The sequence below is a fragment of the Hemibagrus wyckioides genome, linkage group LG03 (genome assembly GCF_019097595.1).
Source record: "Hemibagrus wyckioides isolate EC202008001 linkage group LG03, SWU_Hwy_1.0, whole genome shotgun sequence".
Classification (NCBI taxonomy): domain Eukaryota; kingdom Metazoa; phylum Chordata; class Actinopteri; order Siluriformes; family Bagridae; genus Hemibagrus; species Hemibagrus wyckioides.
The window spans coordinates 33016514-33043470 of record NC_080712.1 but is presented as its reverse complement, the minus strand read 5'-3'; the positions used below and the strand labels follow the sequence as shown (position 1 = coordinate 33043470).

The 26957-nt window shown below is 41.5% G+C and overlaps 3 protein-coding genes and 1 long non-coding RNA gene across 7 annotated transcripts; 3 read left to right on the top strand and 1 right to left on the bottom strand.

Annotated features, from left to right (window-relative positions):
* Positions 1–790: 790 nt before the first annotated feature.
* On the bottom strand, positions 791–5533 carry LOC131350882 (uncharacterized). The gene is made up of 3 exons (XR_009204316.1): positions 5364–5533; positions 4161–4223; positions 791–4074 (listed from the first exon to the last, which is right to left on the bottom strand). It is a non-coding gene; the product is annotated as an uncharacterized LOC131350882 (long non-coding RNA).
* Positions 5534–9721: 4188 nt separating this feature from the next.
* On the top strand, positions 9722–14941 carry tmem39b (transmembrane protein 39B). Of its 2 annotated transcripts, none has more exons than XM_058378218.1 (9): positions 9722–9872; positions 11334–11530; positions 11642–11861; positions 12634–12717; positions 13016–13164; positions 13413–13737; positions 13995–14182; positions 14320–14440; positions 14554–14941. In XM_058378218.1, the coding sequence occupies exons 2-9, from the start codon at positions 11400–11402 to the stop codon at positions 14782–14784; spliced, it is 1449 nt and encodes a 482-aa protein (XP_058234201.1). In that variant the 5' UTR covers positions 9722–9872; positions 11334–11399; the 3' UTR covers positions 14785–14941. The 2 variants fall into 2 exon arrangements, with proteins under 2 accessions (XP_058234201.1, XP_058234209.1); XM_058378226.1 differs by lacking the exon at positions 9722–9872 and adding an exon at positions 10095–10230.
* A 1086-nt stretch (positions 14942–16027) lies between these two features.
* Positions 16028–22853, top strand: ccdc28b (coiled-coil domain containing 28B). 2 transcript variants are annotated; one of them, XM_058386789.1, is made up of 6 exons: positions 16031–16255; positions 18322–18629; positions 18930–19099; positions 19297–19451; positions 20222–20244; positions 21093–22853. In XM_058386789.1, exons 2-6 carry the CDS (start codon positions 18394–18396, stop codon positions 21145–21147), a joined length of 639 nt encoding a protein of 212 aa, XP_058242772.1. In that variant the 5' UTR covers positions 16031–16255; positions 18322–18393; the 3' UTR covers positions 21148–22853. The 2 variants fall into 2 exon arrangements, with proteins under 2 accessions (XP_058242774.1, XP_058242772.1); XM_058386791.1 differs by lacking the exon at positions 20222–20244 and having other exon boundaries at positions 16028–16255.
* Positions 22854–23564: 711 nt separating this feature from the next.
* iqcc (IQ motif containing C) lies at positions 23565–26874 on the top strand. Of its 2 annotated transcripts, none has more exons than XM_058386604.1 (5): positions 23565–23707; positions 23863–24006; positions 24319–24592; positions 25530–25651; positions 26558–26874. In XM_058386604.1, exons 1-5 carry the CDS (start codon positions 23666–23668, stop codon positions 26585–26587), a joined length of 612 nt encoding a protein of 203 aa, XP_058242587.1. In that variant the 5' UTR covers positions 23565–23665; the 3' UTR covers positions 26588–26874. The 2 variants fall into 2 exon arrangements, with proteins under 2 accessions (XP_058242587.1, XP_058242586.1); XM_058386603.1 differs by having other exon boundaries at positions 23863–24012; positions 26558–26871.
* Positions 26875–26957: the final 83 nt, after the last annotated feature.

Genomic DNA, 26957 nt, shown 5'->3' with positions numbered 1-26957 from the left:
TAAAGCCTCAAAATCTGGGGAATGTGGTGGTCACTGCACACATGCCCAATGTAGGTGCTTTTGGTGATGGACAGACAGACACAGGAACACTTCTTGTCAAGTTTAAAGTTATCTGGAGTCTTGAAAGGAAAGAGCTTTAAAACACATTAACGTTAGGGGTGCGTTCAATGATCTTGAATAAATCTTGCACTTCTAATCAGAGGAAGGATTTAAAACAGAAGTCACACTGAATGAATGTTCATCAAATCCGCCTGGCCTTCAGCACAGGAGAAGATGCTGACAACTGATTTCCTCTCATTTCTTTTCACACAGATTCATGAACTGATGTACTTTAACCGTGAGCTTGGATAGTGTGGGCTAGTAGAGAACGAGTGTATGTTTGGAGGTCACATCTTTCCCTAATAAAAAGAGGAAGCACTTACTATTATTACGAATATTATTACTATTATTATTCTCACAATTGTCTTGGCCAAGATTTAACCATTTCCATTCATTGCTTTTGTGACAACATTCAAAAAAGAAAAGACGCTGGTTTAAGATTGGCACCATGCTGTTTTTTATTGCTAAATGTCTTATACAGATTTTTTTATTATTATTTTTTTTTAATTGTACAAAAGCCAGAGGTTTATCTTTAGCATGCTTAGCGCATCTGTAGTGCATAGATTTAACCACACGTACTGTACAGTGTTTCCATCCTGTGACAAACATTTAAAAAAAACAAACAAAAAAAACATTATGGAGTAAAAAACAATATTAACCCTGGACATAGATATCTGAGTTGGAAATAATATTTGAACTGGTTTTTTTTTTTTTTTTTTTTTAAGATCCCGGGTTCAGTGTCGCACTCCTCCTGGGATCCGTTTAAAACTGCGTGCTGATTGGTTGTTAGAAAATACTGGGCAACCAATCAGCATTGAGCTTGGCCCAGAAACCGTTTCTTTCCATTGACATGACTATTCCGATCATCTTCAATGTTACTCGCATCGTCATCATGTCAAGGGTTGTACAAGGTCCTGACTATTTTAAAAATGAAAATAAGTAAAGTTCCATACAGATCAGGTTATATCAAAGTGAGTGAGATTGTGTGTCCAGATATATAACAGGGTTTTTTTAAACTAAACTGAGGGGAAAACACATCAATCAGCCCACTCGCTTGTCTTCACATTCTTGCATTATATTTTCTCTGAACAAAGCTTAATTATTGCATGCAGCACGACACGTGGTACCCACTTCTACCATGCAGTAGCTAATTTACTCCCCCCCCCCCCAACATTCCCACAGAGAAACACGTACAGGCTCGCTGACCAAGTGATGTGTCAGTGTATGAAAGAAAGCGTCACCTGTTGTTTTCCGACTCCAGTGTCATCTCTGTTTAGTGTTTTCTGCTCATGTAGTAATAGAAATCATGCATTGTGCATAAAGAATAGAAGGTTTTCTTTTCCCTCTACCGGGGTTTCAGTGCTCACGTTCCCGTACAGCGTTTTTTGGTGTTTTTTTCCTTCTTCTTTCTTTTCTTTAACGAACACACTGGAAATCCAGTACGCTTTAGGAGTAAACATGAATAACACACACACACTACGGCTAGAAATATGCTACAGATCATTCCACAAATTCTGGCACTAGAGTTTTCATGCATAATAGAATTATTGCTTCTAAATGATGAGAGTCTATCCGTGCCAAAAAATGAAGTAATTACTCCAGTGTGCTGCCCAGTCCGAGGTTGTAATGGAAGGTAAAATGTGTTAGCTAAACGAGATCTATGCTAACATATTCAGCTAACTAGTTAGCTCATTAATTGACAGAAAACATCTCGTGTGCGCCCTCAACAGATAGTTACTGTCCAGATCTTTGTCTAGATCTGTTACACATGGAGTGAAGCTGTGTAGCAAGCGCTTAGACGTAGGCTTGAAATGAAGATGACAACAGAATGCGAATTTTGGCTTTTTTTGGCACGGATCGACCCTCGTGAAAAATACCTAACATAATGCGCAGTATGGCTTGCATATTTGTCAATGGAATCGAAAAAATAGACTTTTGCATTCCAGCGATTGAGGTATTTAACTATCTACATCACCATATTCTGATTGGCTAGCTATGCGTCAACTGAAATCTAGGATGTCTGCTACGTTAAAGCTAGCCAAGCTAACTCTCTGATGCATCTGTAACTGCGTCAGAGTGATGACGCTACCTTAGTGTCACTCGAAACTAAAAACTTTTCTTTTTTCACGTATTTTGTCCTAACTTACAGCGCTGACGAGCGCCGATGCAACCTAGTTAGCTAGTCGGGTTGTTCTATGCTAGCTAGCAACGTTGAGAACAAGATTATATCAGTCACAGAAACTGTGAGATTTGTGGTCTGGAGGCACAGATTTTATCTTGAATATAAACCCAAAGATTAATAATAGATCAAAAATATAAGGTTATTGGGGGGTTTATATATTTTTTTCAACACAAATAGATAACATTTTTGTTCGTTTTTTGTTTCAGGAAAGTGATCTGAAGAAAATGATCAGATTAGATGACTATCTAAAGATCAGAAGACAACACACACACAAAAAGATTTTCTCCAAAGCTCACTATTCTCAAAGCTACACGGCGCTAACGAGCCTAACCGCCACCTGCTCCACTATTAGCTAATATGCGTTAAAGTTAATATATTGGATTTTCACTACATCTACTCTGCAAGCATCAAGTCCGCTCATGCATGGCCACATAGAACATCGGCACGACAGATCCCGCTACCGAAACAAGCGGATGAAACTATACATCACTTAATGGAAGACATTGGTGATTTTGTTGTTTGTCGCACGATCAACTCGTCACTTGTTTGTACAATATACACGTTTATCTTGAAAAAGGACACGGAAAAAACGGACGTATTGCACGTATCCCCCGTCCGTAGACGCCATTTACGCTCAAACTACACCAATTTAGTTTCCTAAAAGCACTGTAATGTTTGTTCATGACTGGCCAAGAGAGAGAGAGTTTAATGTGATGCTCGCTCTACCATTTAACAATGCTTTTAGGAAACCTTCGTTTGATTCATCCCATCATCACTACAGGTCAAACATGTTAAGGAACACACACACACACACACCTCTCAACCTCCTTGGGGGGAAAAGTAAATGTAATAAATGTAAATAAACCTGTGGGACTGAACCTTTCCATCATATGCTATAAATGAATTTCCATAATCTGACTAAGAGCTCAATTATCCAAATTTAAGGGCAAAAAGTATGATAAAACCTACATTTCTTCTGAGTTATCACTCGTAAATGTTTACATTAGAAGATGACGCTACACTGACGTATCTTTTGTGCATTTTCAACTCAAGCTAGCGAAATCTCAGGCAAATATGAAGAGCCGAGTGACATTCACTGAGCTCGTGAACTCTTCTTCTCCTCACCACCCGTTTAGATTATGTTGCGAGACCGGATCATTTAAAGCTCGGGCAGCAGGATTAAAAGAGATGAAGACTGCCAACACGCTCCACTTGATGTAAACAGAAGAATTGGAAACAAATTTCTTTCGGATTGGAGAAAATCTTTGCAGGTAAACACAGCCAACAAGTGAACACTGACATGGCAGGATTTCAACGCCGCAATGAGCCGCTGCATGAACTATTCAACACGCCTTCATCCTTCCTTTAACGTAACCCTCATTAACACATTTCCCGGACATACTGTAGGTCACTCTGAGGAGCTTTGACCATCTATTATTATTTTACGATACTGTATAAGTGTGAACACCTTTTATCTAGGTAAAGCTAGCTTTAGAAGTGGTAGAAACTAAAGGATCTGATTCGAAAACCTCATCAGCGAGGACCGTCATGGTGTATTTAAATTTATAGCTGACAGGATACGAAAAAAAAAGGAATGAAGTAAACAAAGGGGGGAAAAAACTCAAAACTCAGATGAAGAAAGAGGAAATAAAAGCAGGCTGGACTCCACCCATGACGTCATCCTGGATGGATGGATGGATGGAGCATGAACCGCTACCCGGGCGTGATGCTGAGCAGATCTGAAGGACGCGGTCGCAGGACAGGCTTCAGCATGCCGCTGACCCACTTGTCATCTGCACAGTAATAAATAACACAAGCTGAAATGACGCCAAACCGTGTTGTTAATCAGACCAGAAGATATTCTGTACCTCCAACTCACCTGCTATCTCTTTCTCCAGAGTCTTGTACTCATGCATGATCTCAGCAGGCAACAGGATGCTGTCTAAAGGGACAAAACAGTTTGTTAAAATCAAACGCACACACCAAAACTTTTCCAAGCAGGGCTGTTATATTCTGGATGGACTCTTCTGGATTTTTATAACAGCTGCTTTGACATTAGTGCTACTGCTTATATTAATGCACCAGGTCACTCACAGGGAGTTCCACAATGGATACTCCACATACACAGATTTGAGTGTATAATTGATGTGCGGTTTCTTAGCAAGTCGACAAGCAGTGGCATTTTGTTGTCTTTTTAATCACAAGCGAAAGAAAAAACGTGAAATAAAAGGCTGGTGAGGGAACGACTGTTTATAGCTGCTATAACATAAGTGAGAACAGGAGCTTGTTCTGCAGCCTTCCACAAGCTTAAATGTAACTAGAAATGGAAAATAAAAATACAAGTCTGTTGTTCACTGAATTAAATAACACAAACTGGATGATAAATCAGTTGCACTTTAAACCTGAAGCTGAAAATACGGACCATAATGACTAACACAGATTACAGAGCTCAAGCGTGTAGATTTGGTCAGATGTTTACATTTCCGGTGATCCAAACTTCCGTTTTTTTATGTTTGTTGTGTGAATGCAAAAGCCATAAAACCCAACAAACATCTCGAGGTTGCTGCACTACCATCAGGGTGAGGAAACCTTGTGGAAATGTGAGGTTTCCTTTAAGAAGCTTTACATTCCTGCAGACCTTCATCAAGGGTGTGGGTTCAAATTCCATCACTGCCTGTAAGACTATGCAGGGTGCATTAAGGTGTGAAGGGGACAGAAGGTTGTGGGTTCAAATCCCAGACCCTTGTCATCTGACCTGAGATGTCCTTGAGAATAGGAAGAAAACAATTTCTCTCTTTCTTTCTTTTTTTCAGATTTCAGATAAAGCCTTTATTTTTATGGGAAATCATAAATGACGTAGTCTGCAGGAATGTATGAGGACATGATAGAAAAAGAATCACTACAACTTAATGAAGGTGTGAAAAACCGAATTATTGCGGTGTGTAATTAACACACACACTCACACATACTCACACACACTCACACACACTCACACACACACACACAGTGTTCATACACGTCCAAGCAGATAAACAAAGAGCATGCAGTGTGTGTGTGAAGAAAACGGACAAAAGCATCGTACCGCGCGTCTTCTTGACTAGTTTCTCAGAGGGTTGATGAAGGACATGAATTAAAGTCCATTTCTGCGCGGTTCATGGTCAGGGTTTTCCCAGCTTTACCCGGGCCCGCTGTCCCTCAGTGACAGAGACGAGCTACGCCATTTCAGCTCCTGATAGTTACTAAATACCACTTCCGGAATGACCGTCAGTGCGAATCTGCCGCTCGCTGATTGGACAGACGGCACGTCACTCAGTTGTTAAGGCCCGCTTCTTCGAAGCCGGAATAGATGAAGCCACGCCCACATTCCATTATACTCTAAAAGATAAATGGCGTACAGAGGTGCTATTTCCAAACAGAAAAAAGCTAATTATTATTATTATTATTATTATTATTATTATTATTATTATTGTTGTTGTTGTTGTTGTTGTTAGCATTATCATCATCATTATCATTATATAGCACATACACGTATTACTTTCAATGTGCTGACAATCAAGCAGTAAAAATAAAAATGTACTAAAATAGTAATTACCAAATGAAAGTCAATGTAAGGAAATGCACAAGGAAAATGAAATGAAAGATAGAATTAAAATAACAAAACAAAAATATAGCTGCAAGCAGCAATGACAGGCCCTTGCACTATGGGCCATCACTACACGGTGCCATCGCTGCCCAGGCGCACCAGACACAGTGAGCACAGTGGGTACATGCATTAAAAGGGGAAATACCAAAAGGACAAGAGTGACAATTTGGGTGTACTGAAAGTGATCACAGCAATGTCCACTGATGGCAAAACGAAAACTGACTTTCCTTCTAAACTATATAAGGACAAAAGGGACAGTTTGGGTGTAATGAAATAGATCATAGCAATGTCCAGTGATGTCCAAAGGGACAATGACTCTCCCTCTAAACTATATTACTATATCAGTTTATTTATATATATATATATATAGAGAGAGAGAGAGAGAGAGAGAGAGAGAGAGAGAGTCACCCAGAAAAATGTATACACATGAATACATTTGTATGCAATTTATACACATTTATACAATGTATACACATTTCAGGATTTAAGAAATTTTTTTACACAAAAATTTGTATAAATATTGTATTACAAAATTTATTGCTGTACATTATAGATTGATTTATATGATGATATTATGATAATATTATGATAATATTATTAATATTATACTAATATTATTTACATCATACTATTTTTCTTTTCCTGAAGTGTATATACATTTTTTGGTTGACTCTGTATATATGAATTGTGAAAATGAAGCAATATTGTAAAAAAAATTAAAATAACGGGATAAGAGCCTCTAGTGGACATAGTCTAGTACTGCAGGAGCCAGGTGAAAATGGACTAGTCAATGGACTGATAAATGTAAAAATTTGTTGTGAGCCGTTTGAGCGTCACAAAATCATGAAACTAAGCAGAATCACTTACAACCAGTTGTTCGTTCTATTAAAAAATTTTTTTTAAACATTAGGGCTTTCCACTGTTAAGATATAAGAACATTAATATTTTTCTATTATGTCCTCACAATAGCAACATCATTCAAAATACTAGAAATTCCTTCACAGTTTCACATCAGCCATGTCCTGATATTATTCTGACTGATTTTCAACCAAATCAGGTGAAAGTAAGGGAAAACATTAGAGATTTCTAAAAGTGACACACTTCCTGCTGCCAGTTGGTGGCGCTATGACTGACACTGACAGTAGTCATGTCCATGTGATCAGCTTTCTTCTCTTAACATAAAGTTGAGGTTTGATGTACATCACACAATATACACCGAAGTTATTAGCCACTTCCTGTTTCCTTTTATTCACCATAAGTTTGAGGGCTCCTCACGGCTGAACCGTTTGAAATATCAAAAATCCCTTATCAACTTTAGATCCTCAATGTCTTCAGATCATATTGGACCCTGTTTGGTCAAAATCATACAAATCCCCTAGGAGGAGTACATCAAATTCCATTGGGTGTGTTTTTCAAACATCCCAAAATAACTGACTTCCTGTTAAGCAGATCCCATGACAGGTGGATGAACGTCATTTAGCTCAGTGAGAACTAAATGTATACCGGCTCTCATGCATATACGTGCAAGTGAATATGAGCTGTGCAGCTATATTTCTGACAAAGTTCCAGGGGGCGCTGTGACAGCCCTGTGCCATGCCCGGGGACCAGCCACACTGGACTTTCTCATAAACATTTACACTATAATATTTTGGAATATTAGGCCTTTCCACTCGTAAGAAATGAGAAGATTCATTTTCTTCTATTATGTTCTCGTGTAAATCGTCGCCATAGTAACACGATTCAAGGTATCAAAAATTCCTTCAGAGTTTCACATCAGCCATGTCTTGTCATTATTCTGACTGATTTTGACCCAAATCAGGTGAAAGTAAGAGCCAAAATATTAGAGATTTCAAAAAGTGACACACTTCCTGCTGCCAGTTGGTGACGCTATGACTGAGACTCACAGTTGTCATATCTGTGTGATCAGCTTTCACTGCTTAACATAATCCTAAGGTTTCATGTAGATCACTTAATGTACACAGAAGTTATTAGCCACTTCCTATTTCGTTTTATTCGCCATAAGTTTAAGGGCTCCTCATGGCTGAACTGTGTGAGATATCAAGAATCCCTTCCCAATTTTGCATTATCAATGTCTTGAGATCATTTTAGCCTGGGTTTGGTGGCGGTTGTATCAATGTCTTGAGATCATTTTAGCCTGGGTTTGGTGGCGGTTGTATCAATGTCTTGAGATCATTTTAGCCTGGGTTTGGTGGCGGTTGTATCAATGTCTTGAGATCATTTTAGCCTGGGTTTGGTGGCGGTTGTATCAATGTCTTGAGATCATTTTAGCCTGGGTTTGGTGGCGGTTGTATCAATGTCTTGAGATCATTTTAGCCTGGGTTTGGTGGCGGTTGTATCAATGTCTTGAGATCATTTTAGCCTGGGTTTGGTGGCAGTTGTATCAATTCCCTAGGAGGAGTATATCAAATTCCATTGTGTGTGTTTTGTAAACAACTCAAAATAACTCACTTCCTGTGGATTAGACTTAATGACATGCAGTGAGAAAGTTGTTCAGTTCAATGAGATCTAAGTGTGTACCAGGTTTTACATGGATACGTGCAAGTGTGTATCAGCTATGCAGCAAGAATTTCCAGGGGGCGCTGTGACGGGTGTGTGCCACGCCCAGGGCCGAGCCACGGTGACGTCCTAATGGCCGCAGATTCCAACCTGTCTGCTGATTTTCAAGAGATTTTGAGCATGTTAAGGGGTCCAAAATGCCCCAAAAGTTTGAAAAAATATATATATATAAATAAAAAAAATTAAAAATAAAAATAAATAAATAAATATATATATATTTATTTATTTATTATTATTTTTAATTTTTTTTATATAATATATATATATATATGAAAACAATAGGGCTTCCGCACCTACGGTGCAAGGCCTCTGGCCTTGCTCCTTCGGTGCTCGGGCCCTAAATAAGTGTAGGAAGATTTTTATTAAAAGAAAACAACATCGGTTGACAGATAGATTGATAGATTACAACTATTATAAATTCAAAGAAATTTTAAACTATGAGAAACTGATAAAAAATAAACGTAAAAATATATTTTAAATGTTTTTTTTTTAAAGATTTAATTACAAATACTATCACATATAATATTCCCGCTGTGTCTGTATTCTAAATCTCTCCTCCTGGAGGATTCTGTACTTTCTCCCTCCTGCAGTAAGTGTAAAGGTTTAGTGTGGGAGCTGCAGTAGAGAATTTCCTTTTCACAGAAGCCTGTGTATACTCTGATAGAAAGCAAAAGCTTATTTTTGTTTTGTTTTTTTTTCCCTGTAGAGGAAGCCTCAAAGTTGTGTCATGAACTGTTTCAGAGAAAGAAGAACTTAAAATATTACTCTAAAAACTCTTAAACAGCCTTCTTTATAAATCACTTTTTTCTTACATTTCTTTTTACATTTCTTTTAGCTGAAAGAGAAGCTTTTTCATTTCCAATAGGTTTTACTCAAGTTTCTTAAAACAAAACAAAAAAAGATTTGTATATAGCTATTTTAGGGCTAGGATTAGACACAATTTCCTTACAGCAATTTTGTAATGAATCATTAATAATTATTTGTGTTCATTATTTTAATTTGAATTGATAACTATTAACACTATCCTAAATAATAACATCAATGACAGCTGTAGTTAAAATCACACAGCTTTTCTCTTTTCTACTCCAGTGCTTGATAAACTAATCCGACCCGAACAGGGCTAAACCATCGAACCCCTAAGAACATCTGGATTAATATTTTTTTCCTCTCTTTTTTCTCTCTGCGCCTTTAAGGCACACGCCCCCCACACCGCCCCCTGTTTCGTGCACGCGCTATCCGCGCCCCCGTGTCCAGCCCCAACATGAACATCAATATCAACATGAACGCGTTCTGCACCAAAGACTCGCTAAGCGAATATAATTAACTTAAAACAGCAGAGAAACCATACTCGGAATAAAGTATAATCATTCGGTAAGATTTTTTTATGCATCTTTTGGAGATTTTTGTTTGTTTTTGTATAACTATTGAAATTGAAAGCGTGCACACGTTAGGCCGCGGTTCCTTGAAGCTCTTTTTATAATGGCTGAGAATAATAATAAAAAAATTCTCAGTAATAATTGCACATTTGCACATTTTTATTCATCAGTTCCGCACTACAAACACGGCCATTCTGAGTGTACTTCCGCATCAGAAAGTTGGCATCAGTCCTGCACTGAAGCTCTGCATGCTAATCAGGCTAATCATGCTAACAACAACATTAACTTTTTCCACTTCGATCCGGATTTAAAGAGTCGCCCTGGGCTTTCCGTGTGCTGCAGGAACCCAAAGTGTAATTATACCGAAGAGCTTCACAAGACAAAGGGCGTGCCATCGATATGCACACTTTATAGCGTTAGCCACTTAGCCAGCTAGCAGTGCTTAGCATTGACATGTACAGGGGAAGTTCATGATTTGGATGGATCTCGCATACATTACTATGCAAATCGTCGCCCAAATGACGTAGACGTTGCTGCTTGCACGTGCTCGGGACCAGGGGCCGACCACCGTGTTTTATTTTGCAGCGGTTTATCATCAGCAGCAGAAGGGCATCGCAGCAGGACTGTCTTTTGGTCAGATCTGAGAGATCACAAAACGTAGAACAGATTATTTCCGTTTAGGAAAAAGTTACGCTCTTCATACAGCTCTAAAGACGCTCAAAAAGTGACCAGGAGTCGCCAGGTGACGTCATAATTTGAGTATTTGTGGAATCATTAAGGCGTGTTGAGTCACGTTACGTGCGGATGGAAGACATAAAGGTTACAGTTATGTCAGACACCTTAGGAGTGACGTTAAAACAGCTCTGCTCACATCATCGCTAAGTTTTATCTGGTCATAAAGTTAGCAAGCTGAACACTGTTTCTGGAGTTTTCTAACTCCGTACTAAACCCTGTTTCATCGTTGCACTCTCGTTATATATCCGTTAACACCACTGCTCGAACCTTTTAATTAATCTGTTGTAATTAAGCTCCTTATTACTGCTCTGTGTCAGAGTTATAAAGCATGCAGTCGGTCTGCGTTCTGAAAGCTACACTCGGATGGCATGTAACGGCATGTTAATAGTGTCACGTAGATGACCAAAAAAATATCAGCAAGTGTGGAGGAATAGATATGAAGCTAAATGAGCACGCTAAAAACAACCTGAGCACAAAAAGAATGATTATTGTACAGATTTATTACAGCTGTGTTTAGTATTGCATTTCTAATACTGTAATGAAATTGAATTCAGTTCTTGTTGACTGAAAGTTTCAGTCAGGGTGTATTTGAAAAGAAAAAAAATATAATTTGCTTATCTGTCTTTATTCAGAAAATGATGATGTGAAACATAATTAAGACTGGTTGGTTTTTCGGTTTACGCCGGATGTTGCGCTGATGATGTGCTTCTTTCTGGTTCAGTTCACACCTAAGAAACTGAGAGAGTGAGAGAGAGAGAGACAGAGAGAGACGGTTAGAGTGTGTGGAATGGCAGGAGGAAGAAGAGGATCGAGCCGGACGACGTACTGTCGTTCTCCGCTGGGCAACGAGACAGGATCCGTCAACAATGGCAACCACTCCACCAGCTCACCTGTGACAGGTGTGAGGTCACGGACCAGGTGAGATCATCTAGTGTTTCAGCATTCCTTTTTTATTATAGCGTAGTTTATGATTTTATGATAACATTGTGTAAAAACGCTCTGTGTGTGTGTTTTTTTTTTGGCCACCAGGAACAGTTCAGGGACAGGGATTGCCAGCCCCCCTCTCGCTCCACAGACAGTGGTCCCGCTGAAGCACTGCAAGATCCCTGAGCTCTCTGTGGACCGCAATGTGATGTTCGAGCTGCACCTTCTCTTCTGCCACCTCATCGCACTCTTTGTGCACTACGTCAACATCTACAAGACGGTGTGGTGGTACCCGCCCTCACATCCACCCTCACACACATCACTGGTGAGTCGCTCGACCCTTTAGAGAAAGGGAGTGGCATTTGAATCTGTCAGTTATACTGAAAAAGGAAGCATGGTTTCTGTTCATGTCACACTTGTTGAAGGAGGAGGCGTGGCCTCTGTTCATGTCACTCCTGTTGAACGAGGAGGCGTGGCTCCTGTTCATGTCACTCTTGGTGAAGGATGAGGCGTGGCTTTTGTTCAAGTCACTCTTGGTGAAAGATGAGGCGTGGCTTTTGTTCATGTCACTCTTGGTGAAGGAGGTGGTGTGGCTTCTGTTCATGTCACTCTTGGTAAAGGAGCAGGTGTGGCCTCTGTTCATGTCACTCTTGGTGAAGGAGGAGGTGTGGCTTCTGTTCATGTCACTCTTGGTAAAGGAGCAGGTGTGGCCTCTGTTCATGTCACTCTTGGTGAAGGAGGAGGTGTGGCCCCTGTGCATGTCACTTGGTGAAGGAGGAGGCATGGCCTCTGTTCATGTCACTCTAGGTGAAGGAGGAGGTGTGGCCCCTGTGCATGTCACTCTTGGTGAAGGAGGAGGCGTGGCATCTGTTCATGTCACTCTAGGTGAAGGAGGAGGTGTGGCCCCTGTGCATGTCACTCTTGGTGTAGGAGGAGGCGTGGCCTCTGTGCATGTCACTCTTGGTGAAGGAGGAGGCGTGGCCTCTGTTCAAGTCACTCTTGGTGAAGGAGGAGGCGTGGCTTCTGTAATGCAGAAATGGAGTTGCTATATTGCCTCATCAAGTCTAACTCTAGATATTTTTTTTTTCCTTCCACAGAATTTCCACCTGATTGACTATAACATGTTGGTGTTCACCATCATCGTGTTGTCACGCCGGCTCATCGCAGCAATCGTTAAAGAGGTAATGAACAGCTCATAAACTGTTAATAACAGCAGCATTTAAAACAAGATTCAAGTCTGTTTATAGCAGATTTATAGACACTCATCTTCATTTCTTCTTTTAAAGCAGCTCCACGAATCGAGCTATCGGCGTTCAAGCTACTAACATTCTGTCTTCTGTCTCATCTTCATTCAGTCTTTTTGTTACTAAAATCAATCTCTCACTCACTCATTTTCATGTGTTCTCATCCTCATCTATTAATTTATTTTCTCGCTCTCGCTCTTTCTCTCTCTCTCTCTCTCTCTCTCCCTCTCTCCAGGCATCTCAGAGCGGGAAGTTTCCTCACTCCGTCTTCCTGGTGACGGCTCGCTTTGCTGTTTTGACGCTCACCGGCTGGAGTCTGTGTCGTTCGCTCATCCACCTCTTCAGGACGTACTCTGTGCTCAGCCTCCTGTTCCTCTGTTACCCGTGAGTGTGCTCACTAGTCATCCTGTTATTACACAACTATTATACAGCTATTGCATCAAAACACACACACACACACGCACAGATTCTTGGCAGTGTTTCACGCTGTGCATTATATTTTCTGAAGTCCCACAAGATTGTGAAAAATGCCCCTTAAAAAGACAAAAACTTAGAACTCGGACTATTGTATCACTCTTTCTTTCTCCCTCTCTCTTTCTCCCTCTCTCTCCCCCTCTCTCTCTCTTCTCCAGTTTTGGGATGTATATCCCCATCCTGAGGCCGAGTAATGACGTGCGTCTCTCCCCCATCACCTCAGTCGGCTCCAGAGATACGGGCGTGGGCGTGTCTGTGGGGCGGGACTACCTCTCTGTTCTGAAGGAGACGTGGAAGCAGCACACGAGCCAGCTGTACAGCATCCAGCCTATGCCCACACACGCCTGCTGCCTTTCTCCTGACCTCATTCGCAAAGAGGTTGAGTTCCTCAAGATGGACTTTAACAAAAGGATGAAGGAGGTGCTGGTCAGCTCCATGCTCAGCGCGTACTATGTCGCCTTCGTGCCAGTCTGGTTCGTCAAGGTGCGATTGCTGGGTTTCAGCCAGGTTTTGATTAAAGTGTCAGTACATCCTATGACTTACAGAGAGTTTTAATCCACCACATGGAGATGCTCTGATAAGTGGATGGATGGCTGTGTGCTTGGGTAGATAAGCAAATGGATGGATGGAAGGATGAATGTTTGGATTGGTGGATTCATGGGTAATAGATTGGATAGATGTTTGGATGTGTGGATGAACCATTGCTGTGATTTACTATTGTGTGTGTGTGTTTGTTGTAGAGCACACAGTATGTGGATAAGCGCTGGTCATGTGAGCTGTTCATCCTCGTGTTCGTGAGCACGTCAGTGATCCTGATGCGCCACCTGCTGCCCCCCCGCTACTGCGACCTTCTCCACAAAGCCGCCGCCCACCTGGGCTGCTGGCACAAAGTGGACCCCTCGCTGTGCTCCAATGCCCTGCAACACACGTATGTCTCACTCAGGGGTCACATGGGGACAGGATATAGGCATGGGTCTGTCTCTCTATGAGCTGAAGCTGCATCATAACATGTTGTTAAACTGATTATTATCAGAAACTTATGTGACCTTCTCTGTGTGCTTTCAGGTGGACAGAAGAGTTCATGTGGCCACAGGGGGTGTTAGTGAAACACAATAAAAACGTGTATAAGGCCATGGGTCATTATAACGTAGCAGTGCCTTCAGACGTCTCGCATTATCGCTTTTATGTAAGGCTACACACGTGCGCACACACACACTACATCTATTGTCCTTTTTTAAAACTTCCTGTTCCTTTAAAACTCTCCACACTTCCTCCCCTCTCTCTCTTTCTCTCTCTCAGTTTTTTTTCAACAGGCCACTTCGAATATTAAACATCCTCATCATCCTGGAAGGAGCGATGATCTTCTACCAGCTCTACTCACTGATATGTTCAGAAAAGTGGTACCAGACGATATCATTAGCGCTGATCCTCTTCAGTAACTACTACTCCTTCTTTAAGCTGCTCAGAGACAGAATCGTGTTGGGAAAAGCGTACTCATACTCCACCTCATCAGACCACAAAGTCAGCTAGACGCTCGTAACTTCCTGCCACGCCAGTGTCAGAGAACAGAACGAAATAAAAAAGCGCATGCACCAGAGCTTTTTATTTTTTCTATAACTTTTTTTTTGTCACTCTGTTTATGTTCTGACCTGCCATTGAATAAAGAAAGAAAATATTTTTGTATTTCTTCTTGTCTGGATCTCTGATTTTTACACACAGGGCCACAGACTCTGTAGTAGCACAGCTGAGTGCAAAAGTTTGCACACCCTTAGGGAAATATAAAGAGGAGATTGTGTATATGAAGAAAACATAACGCTTAAGTTCACAATGCCGTTTATCAATGGATGGTGGAACTAGTAACTTCACTTGACAACAAATCAGTCTTATTGTAGCTAAAAAGAGATTCTGGTTGGAGATTTGACGTTTGTCAAAATCATCAGCATGTAGATGCATCAGATCGTAGTCTGCTACCTAAGGAAGTTGCTCCATAGTCACACCATACTTGCCTAAGGTTACACATTTCTCAGCATCTCTGGACCTATGTCTAGTCTCCAGCGGTCATTGCCTCTCAGTGAATGGTCTCTGGCCGCTTTGTTGCTCTGACTCACTGTGTGTGTGTGTGTGTGTGAGAGAGAGAGAGAAAATATATACACTGATCAGGCATAACATTATGACCACCTGCCTAATATTGGGTTGGTCCCCCTTGTATTCTGACGCCTTTCTATCAGAACCAGCATTAACTTATTCAGCAGTTTGAGCAACAGTAGCTCGTCTGTTGGATCGGATCACACGGGCCAGCCTTCTCTCCCCACGTGCATCAATGAGCCTTGACCGTCCATGACCCTGTCGCCAGTTCACCACTGTTCCTTCCTTGGACCACTTTTGATAGATACTGACCACTGCAGACCGGAAAAACTTCCACAAAAGCTGCAGTTTTGGAGATGCTCTGATCCAGTCATCTATCCGCCATCACAATCTGGTCTTGGTCAAACTCAAAGCTCAAATCCTTACGCTTGTCCATTTTTCCTGCTTCTAACATCAACTTTGAGGACAAAATGTTGACCTGCTGCCTAAAATATCCCACCCACTAACAGGTTCCATGATGAGGAGATCATCAGTCTTATTCACTTCACCTCTCACTGCTCAGGATGTTATGGCTGACCGGTGTGTGTGTGTGTGTGTGTGAGAGAGAGAGAGAGAGAGAGAGAGAGAGAGAGCGTAACAGAAGCTTGCGCGTGCTTGCGGACGAGGCACTGATTAAATGCGCTGCGGTCCCTTTAAGAGCTAAAGCGCGCTCCCGCCTGCGACCGTTTATTTTTATTGTTGCTCCTGGCGAGATCCAGTAAAGAGCTACAGGGAAGGAAAACCGGTTCATGAAGTTATTTTGTTTTGTTTGCTGTTTCTGCATTTCCCAGTAGAGGAGCAGTGTGACATGGAGAGGAGTGATGTGCTGATCGCAGTGTTTCGATGAGAGGGTGACTGAAGACGTTAGTGCGGGGCGGTCAGTAACAAATCCCTGTCTCCATGTTGTTAAAAATGGAGGGATGATTAAAAAAACAGAATGAAGGAAGGAAGGAAATCTGTCTGCGCGTGCACGCGAAGTATGGCTAATATGCATCAATATTGCGACCTGTGGTCAAAATGATGATTTAGCCTTAGTAGGTGCATTAGTATAATATAGCGCATGCGTGAATAAGCACAAGATAAAGGAAAGCCTCATGTATCTAACTCTCATGTGTATTCAGTACTTTGATGATTTCCTGCTATTTGTTTCAGCCCTGCTTTAGTAACCATTATTTCCATCATTCAATCTCAATATAACGAGACAGATCCTCAAATGGTCCTAATCCCCCGGATGACAGATGTATGGAAGACTGTATGATGATGGATTGAGTTATCATATAGATATAATGTCTGCTTCTAGTGAGAATATCCACTACATCCTTTATCATCAGCTTTTCTGCTCTTGCACCTGCTGGATCCTCAGATGGAGGAGAATCAGGTGTGTTGGTGATGACTCTGTTTCTGACGGATGGATATCAGACACTCAGTAGTCCCACAGAGACCTGAAACGTCTAAAAATACTGCACGCTGTGACCCTGCGATGAGAGCCAGGCTTTAAAAATAGTCCCACGAAGAGCAGGGCGAGTTCAGGCGTGCCTCAGAGTGAGCGAGTAAACAAGCATTAGATGAATAAATAAATAAATGTGAGTCATCTTTCCATCGTACAGCCTTTCCATGATGGAACATGGATGTGAGCTGATGATGATTTAATAGCCTGTCTGAGGGTTAGAAATCAAGAGCTTGGTGTTGTGATGTGCTGTCCCACATGAAGAGAGATTCAGCTACGTTCTTGTAGTTATTTCATAGCTTGGAGCTGCGAAGCTCCAATATAGACTGGTAACTGGTTGTTAATCGACCTTGCATGAACTAATTAAGTAACAGTCCATAGTTACAAACATGGCCAAGCATTGTGGACAAGTCCCAACAAAATGGATTACATCTGGTTGTCCAAGATGGCTGCCCTAATGCTGTTCCTCTGTTTGACTACACTCAGAAGATTAGTTCATGTTTTGTAGACTGGAGTAACTCAAACTGCGTCCTCAGCGTAAACTGGACTTGTTCAAGGTAGATATTCGGGTGAGGTGCAGTTCATATTAACTGTAAGAGACACAAACATCTGACCTGAAAACATGACTGAGTCTGGGGGATGAGGGACGGTTTTATTGTTTATAAAACCATTCCTTTATTTCATTTGCAAAATGGAACAATTTACACCAATCAGCTATAACATTGTGAGCAGTGAGAGGTGAATTGAATAAGACGGATGATCTCCTCATCATGGCACCTGTTAGTGGGTGGGATATATTAGGCAGCAAGTCAACATTTTGTCCTCAAAGTTGATGTTAGAAGCAGGAAAAATGGACAAGTGTAAGGATTTGAGCTTTGAGTTTGACGAAGGGTCAAATTGTGATGGCTAGACGACTGGATCAGAGCGTCTCCAAAACTGCAGCTCTTGTGGGGTGTTCCCGGTCTGCAGTGGTCAGTATCTATCAAAAGTGGTCCAGGGAAGGAACAGTGGTGAACCGGTGACAGGGTCCTGGGCGGTCAAGGCTCATGGGTGCACGTAGGAAACGAAGGCTGGCCCGTGTGATCTGATCCAACAGACGAGCTACTGTTGATCAAATTGGTGAAGAAGTTAATACTGGTTCTGATAGAAAGGGGTCAGAATACACAGTGCAGGACAGGTCAGGGCTGTTTTGGCAGAAGAAAGGGGAACCAACAAAAATATTAGGCAGGTGGTCATAATGTTATGCCTGTATAGTCAAGTCAGTTACAAAGTAATAAAATGGATGATGGATAGATTATGACAGCTAATAAAATCTCTTCTTGAGACTAGCCATTTTTTTAACCTACCAAAGCATAAACTACTGATTCATTGATTGGTCAATAAAGATGTCAAAGAAAAGCAGAAACATATTTTCCTACATATAGTTTAAAATAAGCTTTTTAACTATGAGAGAATTCTTTTAGACTAACATAGCATCTCATGTTTTGTCTCTAAAGGACGGAGTGTGAAGAAATCCCGTCTACAATTGTCTCTCAGTCAGCTGTACCGAAAAAAAAACAGCCTGAAAAATGGAGGACAAGAGGAAGAAAAGGAGCCCCAAGGTGTCTCTCCCCCAACCGCCTCCTCCACCGGTGAACCCGCGTAAACTCTCCGTCCTTCCGGCCAGCAAGAGCGCCACCTTCTCTCTGGGACTCCCCCAGCCGCCGTCCCCTAAACCCCGGGGCAAGTACAAGAGATCCGTAGGAGCCATGGGGACGACCAAAGAAGTGCTGGCTGTGCCCATGCTGCCTCCCAGAGCCACCAGGTTCGTACACCAAGTCCACAAAAATTTCAAATCTTCATATGAGGTTTCTCTGAAGTTAATTCTAGGTGTTTGGAGCTGTGTGTCCAGTGTGAGCCTCTGCATCGGTCAGCTAGATGAATATGATTCATGTCTGTGATTGACTGAGAATGTTTTTAATGCTTTATAAGTGAACCCAGCTGTGAAAAGAGAAGAAGGTCAAGGTCATGCAGTGATGTGATGAATGTCTTTTCTGCTCCTGTGATTCCACATAATAACACTGAACTCTGATTTATGCTGTGATCGCGGTTGTGATGGAGACAGTCGGCCTCACCGAGAGAAACCCCGAGCGCCTCAGCCGGCCGGCCCCAGCAGAGTCGCCTCCTCTCCTCTGCAGCACTCCTTCCTCACTGACGTCTCGGATGTGAGAGAGATGGAGGGAGGACTCCTCAACCTGCTCAATGACTTCCACTCAGGAAAACTGCAGGCTTTCGGTGACACACACACACACAGTTACAATGATCGTGTGAACATCTGCACTTTTACTAAAACATTTATTCCTTTACTCTGGAGTGTCTGTGTGTTTTGTTCACTGAGGAAGCATATTTGCATGTGTGTGAAGGTGTGTACGTGCTCTCTCTCAAACACACTCTCTCTCTCTCTCTCTCTCTCTCTCTCTCTGTCCCTTCAGGTAAGGTGTGTTCGTTTGAGCAGCTCGAGCACGTTCGGGAGATGCAGGAGAAACTGGCTCGGCTCCACTTCAGCCTGGACAGCCATGTCGAGGAGCTCTCTGAGGACCAGAGGAAAAGTGCTTCAGACCGCAACCTGGAGCACCTGCTCACAAATGTAACACACACACACACACACACATACATATACAGACATGTAACACTACACCAACACAAACTAACTTCTTCCTCTAATAGATTGCATTTGCATACATTTATATTCAGTCGGCTCAGCATGAGCGTGTAGAAATGTCAGAAAGAACAGGGTTTAATTTTATTAGTGCTAAAGACTGCTTAAATACCACAAGGAGGCTCATAGCTACTTTAGCCTTCTTTAGAGTGCATGTTGAAATCAACACACACACACACAATTTGAGGTTTTTGTGTGGCTTTGTGTTATTGTGGAAATGAACTTGTCTGTCTATGTCGAATGGTAAAGTCCAAGGGCTTCTCTGAGTTTTGTAATAAATGTGTGAAAAGTCTCTCTGGCTTATCAAAAGCGCACATAGCAGGCACGCTCGGTCACTACAGCAACAGGAGCGTGGCTACCTCAGTACACTTCTGTCTTTTTATCACACACACACACACACACACACACACACAACATTTTCCCATCACTTAAATTTGACTATTAATATTCCTCTTTAACCTTCTGTCTAATCTCATTAAGCATCTCCCTTTTTCTCTCTCTCTTTCTCTCTCTCTTCTTCTCCTTCTCTCTCTCTCTCTCTCTCACTCTCTCACCCCCCTCTCTCATTCATCCCCCCCCTCCCTCTCCTTCCCTCTCTCTCTCACACCCCCCTCTCACTCACCCCCCCATCTCTCACACTCTCTCTCTCCGTTGCTCTCTCTCTCTCTCTCTCTCTCTCACTCTCTCTATCTCTACAGCTGGAAGAGCTCAGCAGCTCCATGTATCCTTTCTGCAAATTTAATGATAGTGTTTCCTCACGTTGGTTTTCTGTCGATCTAAATGCTTCCCACTGCCTTAGCGGATTCCTGCCGTGTGATCTGAACCTTCTCCAAGACTTTCTGTCTTTTTATCTGAATACTGACATCAGCACCATGTCTGCTGCAGAGAGGATGTTTCTGGTGTTGCTTTTGTGCCAGGAACATGAACCGGGCTGCAAGCAAAACATGAACCGGGCTGCAAGCAAAACATGAACGACTACAACCTAGAAGTAGATTTATAGGAATAATACAGATTATAGAAAGAATAATAAGAAGAATTAAAGGTATAGTCAGTCTTTTTGGTGGACGTAATCTGAATCTGTGTGTCCTTCAAAGCCACACCCCCAATACCACCAGCGCAGGAGGAGGCGGAGCGTTCAGACACATCTCCTGCTCTGATTGGTTGTATTTTATCTCGCAATATCACTGATATTTTAATAAAACCTGACAAAGTTTGCATCAGGTATTTGTTAATTTGACGCTTTTTTTGGCTCCAAGCTACAGAATCGACAAGCCTATGATCGGATTTCAATCTTTTTGTACATTTTAAAGTGAACAAATTGTCTACTGAATATTAAACTATTCTGTTTACTTGCTTAGAACGACCCTGTAACTTATTCTCCTCTGAGCTAAACTTCTAACATGATAGAAAAGACCTAGTCTGAAAAATAAAGAGGCTAAAAGCTTCCACGAAATCATAAACCGCTAACGGCTTTCTAGCACAGACACGAAAGTGCAGTTTAAAAGCTTTGTGGTGTAGAGCAGGTTGAAATACGAGCCTTCATGTTGATCCTTAATGCACTTTCTCCAGACAGAAGTTGCACCTGGCAGAGAATCAGGACTTACCCAAGGCCTCTGATCCCTGAGACCAAGAGCAGAGCAAACAATCTGCCGGCATCCCGGAGCTGCTGATATCATCGCTACGCCTTCGATCAGCTAAGCTAAAAAGAGCGGCAGAGAAGCTGACCGCAAAACGAGAAGCTCCAGCGGGACCGAGCACAAAACCGAGACAGCAACTCCTCGATTTTTTTATTTTTATTTTTCCACAGACTGCCTCTGCTTTGCTCTTTAAAGCACTGTGACTTCTGAATATCTCGTTTGTTTTGGTTTTTAAAGGTAATTTTCAGAAAGTTACTGATTACGTCACAAATGATGTAAATAGATGTGCATGAATTTTGGAGGGGAAATTCAACATCTCTGGCGCTTCAGTGTGCCGAGATTGCACACTTCTGTTTATCTGAGCCATTAATGTTTAAGTTTAACATGTCTTGAGGCATTGATGAAATCCGTAACGGGATCAATGGCCTACGTTTGCCGTTCATATGTTCCTTCTTCTTTTTTCCAAAGTGACTAACATGTGAGACAGGATCCAGTACACAGTACACTTTCGTATTTTGCCATGAACTCACAGCCTTCTGGTGACTAGCACAGAGCGTCACCTGCTCCGTTAGCACAGCTAAAGTTTACTTTGTGCTTCATCTTAACTGGAGATTAGCTCAGGACTAATGAGTCGGTGCCTCGTCTGTTTGTAGCACAAAACAAGAGAATTTTATTTCAAGAAATGGACTTAAAGTAACAGTTGAGCCCGTAGTTCAGAAATGAATATTGCACAGCAATATTACTACTTGACACCAAATCAGCAAAAAAAAACCTATCCGGTGCCTGTAGTATTCTAGTCAGGTTTCTCCTCTTAGCTAACAAGAAATCAAATTCTGTTCTGTCTCATGTACAATCTTTCCTATACATTTGGCTCACTCAGATATATGGTTTATAGCACGTCTAGGAGCATGAACGAACGGTTACGGCGTAGCTGAATGCTGTAGACGGCTAATGTTAGACAAATGGAATATTTCAGTTTGGTTTTCGCTCCAATCCCAGACTCCTAACCTTTAGAAGCTTGAGTAGCAAACAATAATATAGCACGTATTTACAGGAACAAGTCTGCTCTAGACTTCTATTTTGTTGTTATCTGCATTAGCATCGTAGATCTCAAACACCTAGCATGTCTCGATTGACCAGTGAGAAACGATCAAAGGGAACATTATGTACATTAACTTATTTTTGCGAGAAAACTGAAACATAGACAAAGGTTTAGATCTACGGTTTAATTTTAAAAGCAGTTTATCAGTCAGGTTTAGAAAACTGAGCACTATTTTATGAAGAGGACAGATTAAATAAATAAATTATTACTGTGAAGGGGAAAAAGGTCATTTTCTAAGTGGTTTATTTACAGAAATTGTAGTAGCTTGATATTCATGTTGAAGTAGAAGTCGCTAGGCTACTAATCTGACTGAATGCTCTTGTAGCTGAGGACGCTTTAGCGATGTTCTGTTTATTTATTCGACAGACTATCTATCTGGTAGTCAAGAGCTCATAACCTTCTGGCCGCTAACAAAGAAGCCAAGCCGCTGTCATATTTACACCTTTGTTTTAAATGTATGTGCTTTTCTAAGCGATAAATGATTACGTTTTTGTCATTCCCATTAAGCAAGATGTGTTTTTTTCATCAGTTTAGCTGTGAAGTAGTTTACATTTTGAAATGAAAAAAAAAATAAAGTTTAGATTTAATACACGGAAAGCTGTGTTTTCTCTTTATAAACTGCACTCAATTTCTCTTTTTCCAGTGAAGTAAAAATGCTAGCAAAAATCCTGTCAGAGATTCCATCACGCTAGCTCATCTTAGCAAGGTGGCTACTGCTAGTGAATATTATAAACATTTGTTAATATCACTTTAGCAAATATCTCCTGCCAGGAATCTTATAATGCTTGTTAGCAAGCAGTGAACATTTAGAAATATTACTTCATGAATTTTTCAGTTAGGTTTAATGCGTTGGGTTAGATTGTGAAAGCTAGCTAGTGTTAGCAATGGTCCTGTGAGAAATCCTGTCAGGTTAGCTCAGGGTTGCTAACTAACAGAATGTGTGAAGCATTCGAAATATAAGAAGTGATTAATCATATTTATGTTAATAGGAATAAAGACGTTTGGACAAACATTCTGCACATACAGGTATTTTAATTATCTGAGAACTATGTATAGTATAAACTTTTTAAAAGTATCTAATAGCTTAGACAAATAAACTGATTTTATGAGGCGAGTTGCGATTTCTCTCCGATCCTTTAGGGGGAGCCAAAAGCTACAAGATCCATTGGACTGTTGCAGAAAGCAAAGAAATGAACGGGTTTTTGTTGCTACGTAACGTCGAATGTCAAATGGTTACAACCCGCCTTCACAAGCGCACTATCTAGGGATTGCAGTAACGGCTTCTGTAGGCTTCGTAGAAGTACACTATATGTCGAATAGAGTGCTATTTGGGATCGAGCCTGGGGAACGGCTTAAAACAACCGGGCGCTCAAAAACTTCGAGATGTCTTAAGGATATGTATAATGGGTAGACAAGAATGGGTTAATAATATGATATACTTTCAGGTAGGTTAATACGAGGTAGAATGGTTTAATTAATTAGTTTTTCAACTAGGCATGGCTTGGTTATGTTTATTCATACTATAGCTAGCTAGCTTGCCCATTATGAAGATTAGCTAGAGTTTTTCCGGTACTAATAAATAAGAACTTGTGTGTTTCAGGCCCGGTGTCGCGGATATTTAATAAGGAAAGAACTGAAGTGTGTTCGGGCTGAATATGAGGAGATAGTGAGGGAACTGGAGGGAGGTGTGGAGCACCTGAGGTGGATAGGAGAGCTCATACCTAAACCTCACTTCACTGATGCTGTAAAGGTCCTTCATCTTTTCACTCAAGAGCCGTGACTGAGTTGCCTTTTAAGGGGAAAGGGGGCGGGGCTTGTTCTTTACCTTGTTGTGAGAAGCCTAGTAAACTGAGCTGGCCAAAAATTAAATGTACGCAATAAAAGTTTTGTCTCTGAACGAATAAGGACAGTTTACGTGTCAGATTAGCAATGTACAATCATGATATGGCTTCCCATTATTTGATAATCTTTTCTGCACGTGCTCACTGGAATCTCTTTCAATCCAAATGACCAAAGCAAATAAAGTCCAGACCATTTCTGATTTTGTCTCATTCAGGACACGGACTGCAACTTTTTCAAATATCCTCAGCCGAAGATCCAGACCCAGGAATGTCCTGAGCACGTGCAGGAAGTGAAAGAGCAGGATGAAACACCTTGCCTTCACTCAAAGGTTCCTGAGAAAGATGATGAAGAACCGAGTTGTGATCCAGAGAGAGACTGCAGGAACACCAACACACCACCAGGGGGCGATACAGAACTAGACGGAGTGCAGAGGGGAAATGTGACCGAAACTGCTGCTCGGGCTCTGCACATGAGCATCCTGCAGCATGGTTAGTGTTAGTGTACCGCTCTTACACACCTCCATTTCAGACTGGGAAACAAACTGGGAACACCCCACAGGAGCTGCAGTTTTGGAGATGCTTTGATCCAGTGGTCTATCCACCATCACAATTTGGCCCTTCGTCAAACTCAAAGCTCAAATCCTTAAGCTTGTCCATTTTTCCTGCTTCTAACATCAACTTTGAGGACAAAATGTTCACTTGCTGCCTAATATATCCCACCCACTAACAGGTGCCATGATGAGGAGATACTCAGTCTTACTCACTTCACATCCCACTGGCTATAATGTTATATCTGATCTGTGTATATACTAAGCCTTACATCTTAAGACACTAAAAAAAGGCGGGGGGTAGCTCAGGTGGTTAAGGCTCTGGGTCGTTGATCATCAGATCAGTGTTCAAGCCCCAGCACTGCCAAGCTGCCACCACTGGGCCCTTGAGCAAGGTCCCCAACCCACCCTGCTCCAGGGGCACTGCATCATGGCTGACCCTGTGCTCTGACCCCAACCCTTAAGGATGGGATATGTGAAGAAAGAATTTCACTATGCAGTAATCTACATGTGATAAAGACTTGTGACTTACTAGCACACCTCTTCTTATCCTAGTTGCATGCAGAGTTGCATACTTACAGATTAGTACACTAACATACATGCACACTTGTCTACTAACATATTATAATACCAGCACATTTGCCCGCTAACAGCTACGCCAGTCCACTGCTTGCATCCTTCCTCACTTGCACACTTTTGCTGTTGCATATTTGTACACATGGACATTTCCATGCTTTAGTATAATTGCACACTAAAAATCTTACCACTAGCCTAGCATACCTGTCTAGCAGCACATATATAATAGTCTGCTTGCATAAAAGAAACAAGACATGCAATCAGGTGTGTGTGTGTGTGTGTGTGTGTGTTGTCTCTGGCAGTTCCTCCGATGCACACTCTGCTGAAAGATGTACCACACACTCCTGAAGCTCTGAAGCAGCACAGGAACACTCTGGCCATGGAGCTGCTGTGGATCCAACAGGCCATCACCAGCAGGAAGAAAGTACGCAATGGAGATGACATTTTGTTTTTAGATGTTCCAAAGTGCTGTGTGAATAGCACTGGTCTTGTGATTGACGAATCAGTGTCTGGTTAAGGACTTGCACATAAACATCAGTTAAAGCAAATTTCTGGAAGTTTCCATTTCGAGAAAAAAAAACTAATCTGTCAGAGATCTATCTTTATATCTACAATTATAATTCTCCTGTCTATCACTAAAGTGGGGAAGAAGAAGAATCTCCATATTGAATTTTGAATGTGAACAGTGCACCAGTATTTATGAGATTATATGATTAAAAAGCACAACAGGTAAAGGAACCTGAACGTTACTGAAAGAGAAGTAAAGGGCAGTTTATTTATTTGGCAAGTGTTTGTTCACGGACACACAGCCGAGGAGCTCTCGGTCTCAGAGCTCGTCTTCACCGGTGAAAAGCTGAGCTGATTACAGCGTCATGGCCCCTGGGAATAATAACATAATGTTCGTGTCAGCTTTAACAAACCTCTCGGAGCACAGGGTAACCTTCTGTCTTCTGAGGACAGTAGAAACAGACTTTTGGGGTTAGGAATCAAAGCTGAGTTATAATACGTAATAAGCACTGACACTGGAGACTCCTTTCATTAAATAAACATCTCAGTACAGAAAACATCACCATATCATCAACGGCACAGGGTTTTTTAAATCTGTTTATGTACAGAGTTTGCTCCCTGTTAGATTAACGCACTTTAATGTGATCCTGTGCTCTGAGCTGCCGTTCTAGAAAATTAATCAACAGTTTCTGACCAATCAGAAGCCAGAATTCAACCAAGTTGTGGTATAAATTGCATTAATGTAGCCTTTCTACACTGTTTTGTGTTGCTGTGCATCATGATATCTTTGCTTATGTGTGTGTGTGTGTGTGTTTAATTTTAGTACCTGACCCTGAAACAGAAGATGACCTAAGGCAGCGTCATAGTGACTAAGGAGCTGGACAAGCTGAAAAAAGTGGACACTTGAGTGTGTAGTGGCTTCACAAGTGAAGGTTTAATTGGACATGGATGTGACCTTCTTATTGACCTTTTTCTCCGGTCAGCCTTTTCTTCTTGCTGGAAATGAGAAAAGCAGGATATAAAGAACCGAAGAGCGGGTCTGCATCGATCCATGTCATTGATGTTATTGTTATTTTTTTAATTCTCTGAAGATCATCTCTAATAAATGCTGTTTATCTTGACCACACCGATTGTCTTGAGCGTTTCAGTCATGCACTGGAAGGATGCTTATTATTTCTGGAGTGAGATCCTCAGCGTGTGCTGCCCGATGAGATCGTATACAG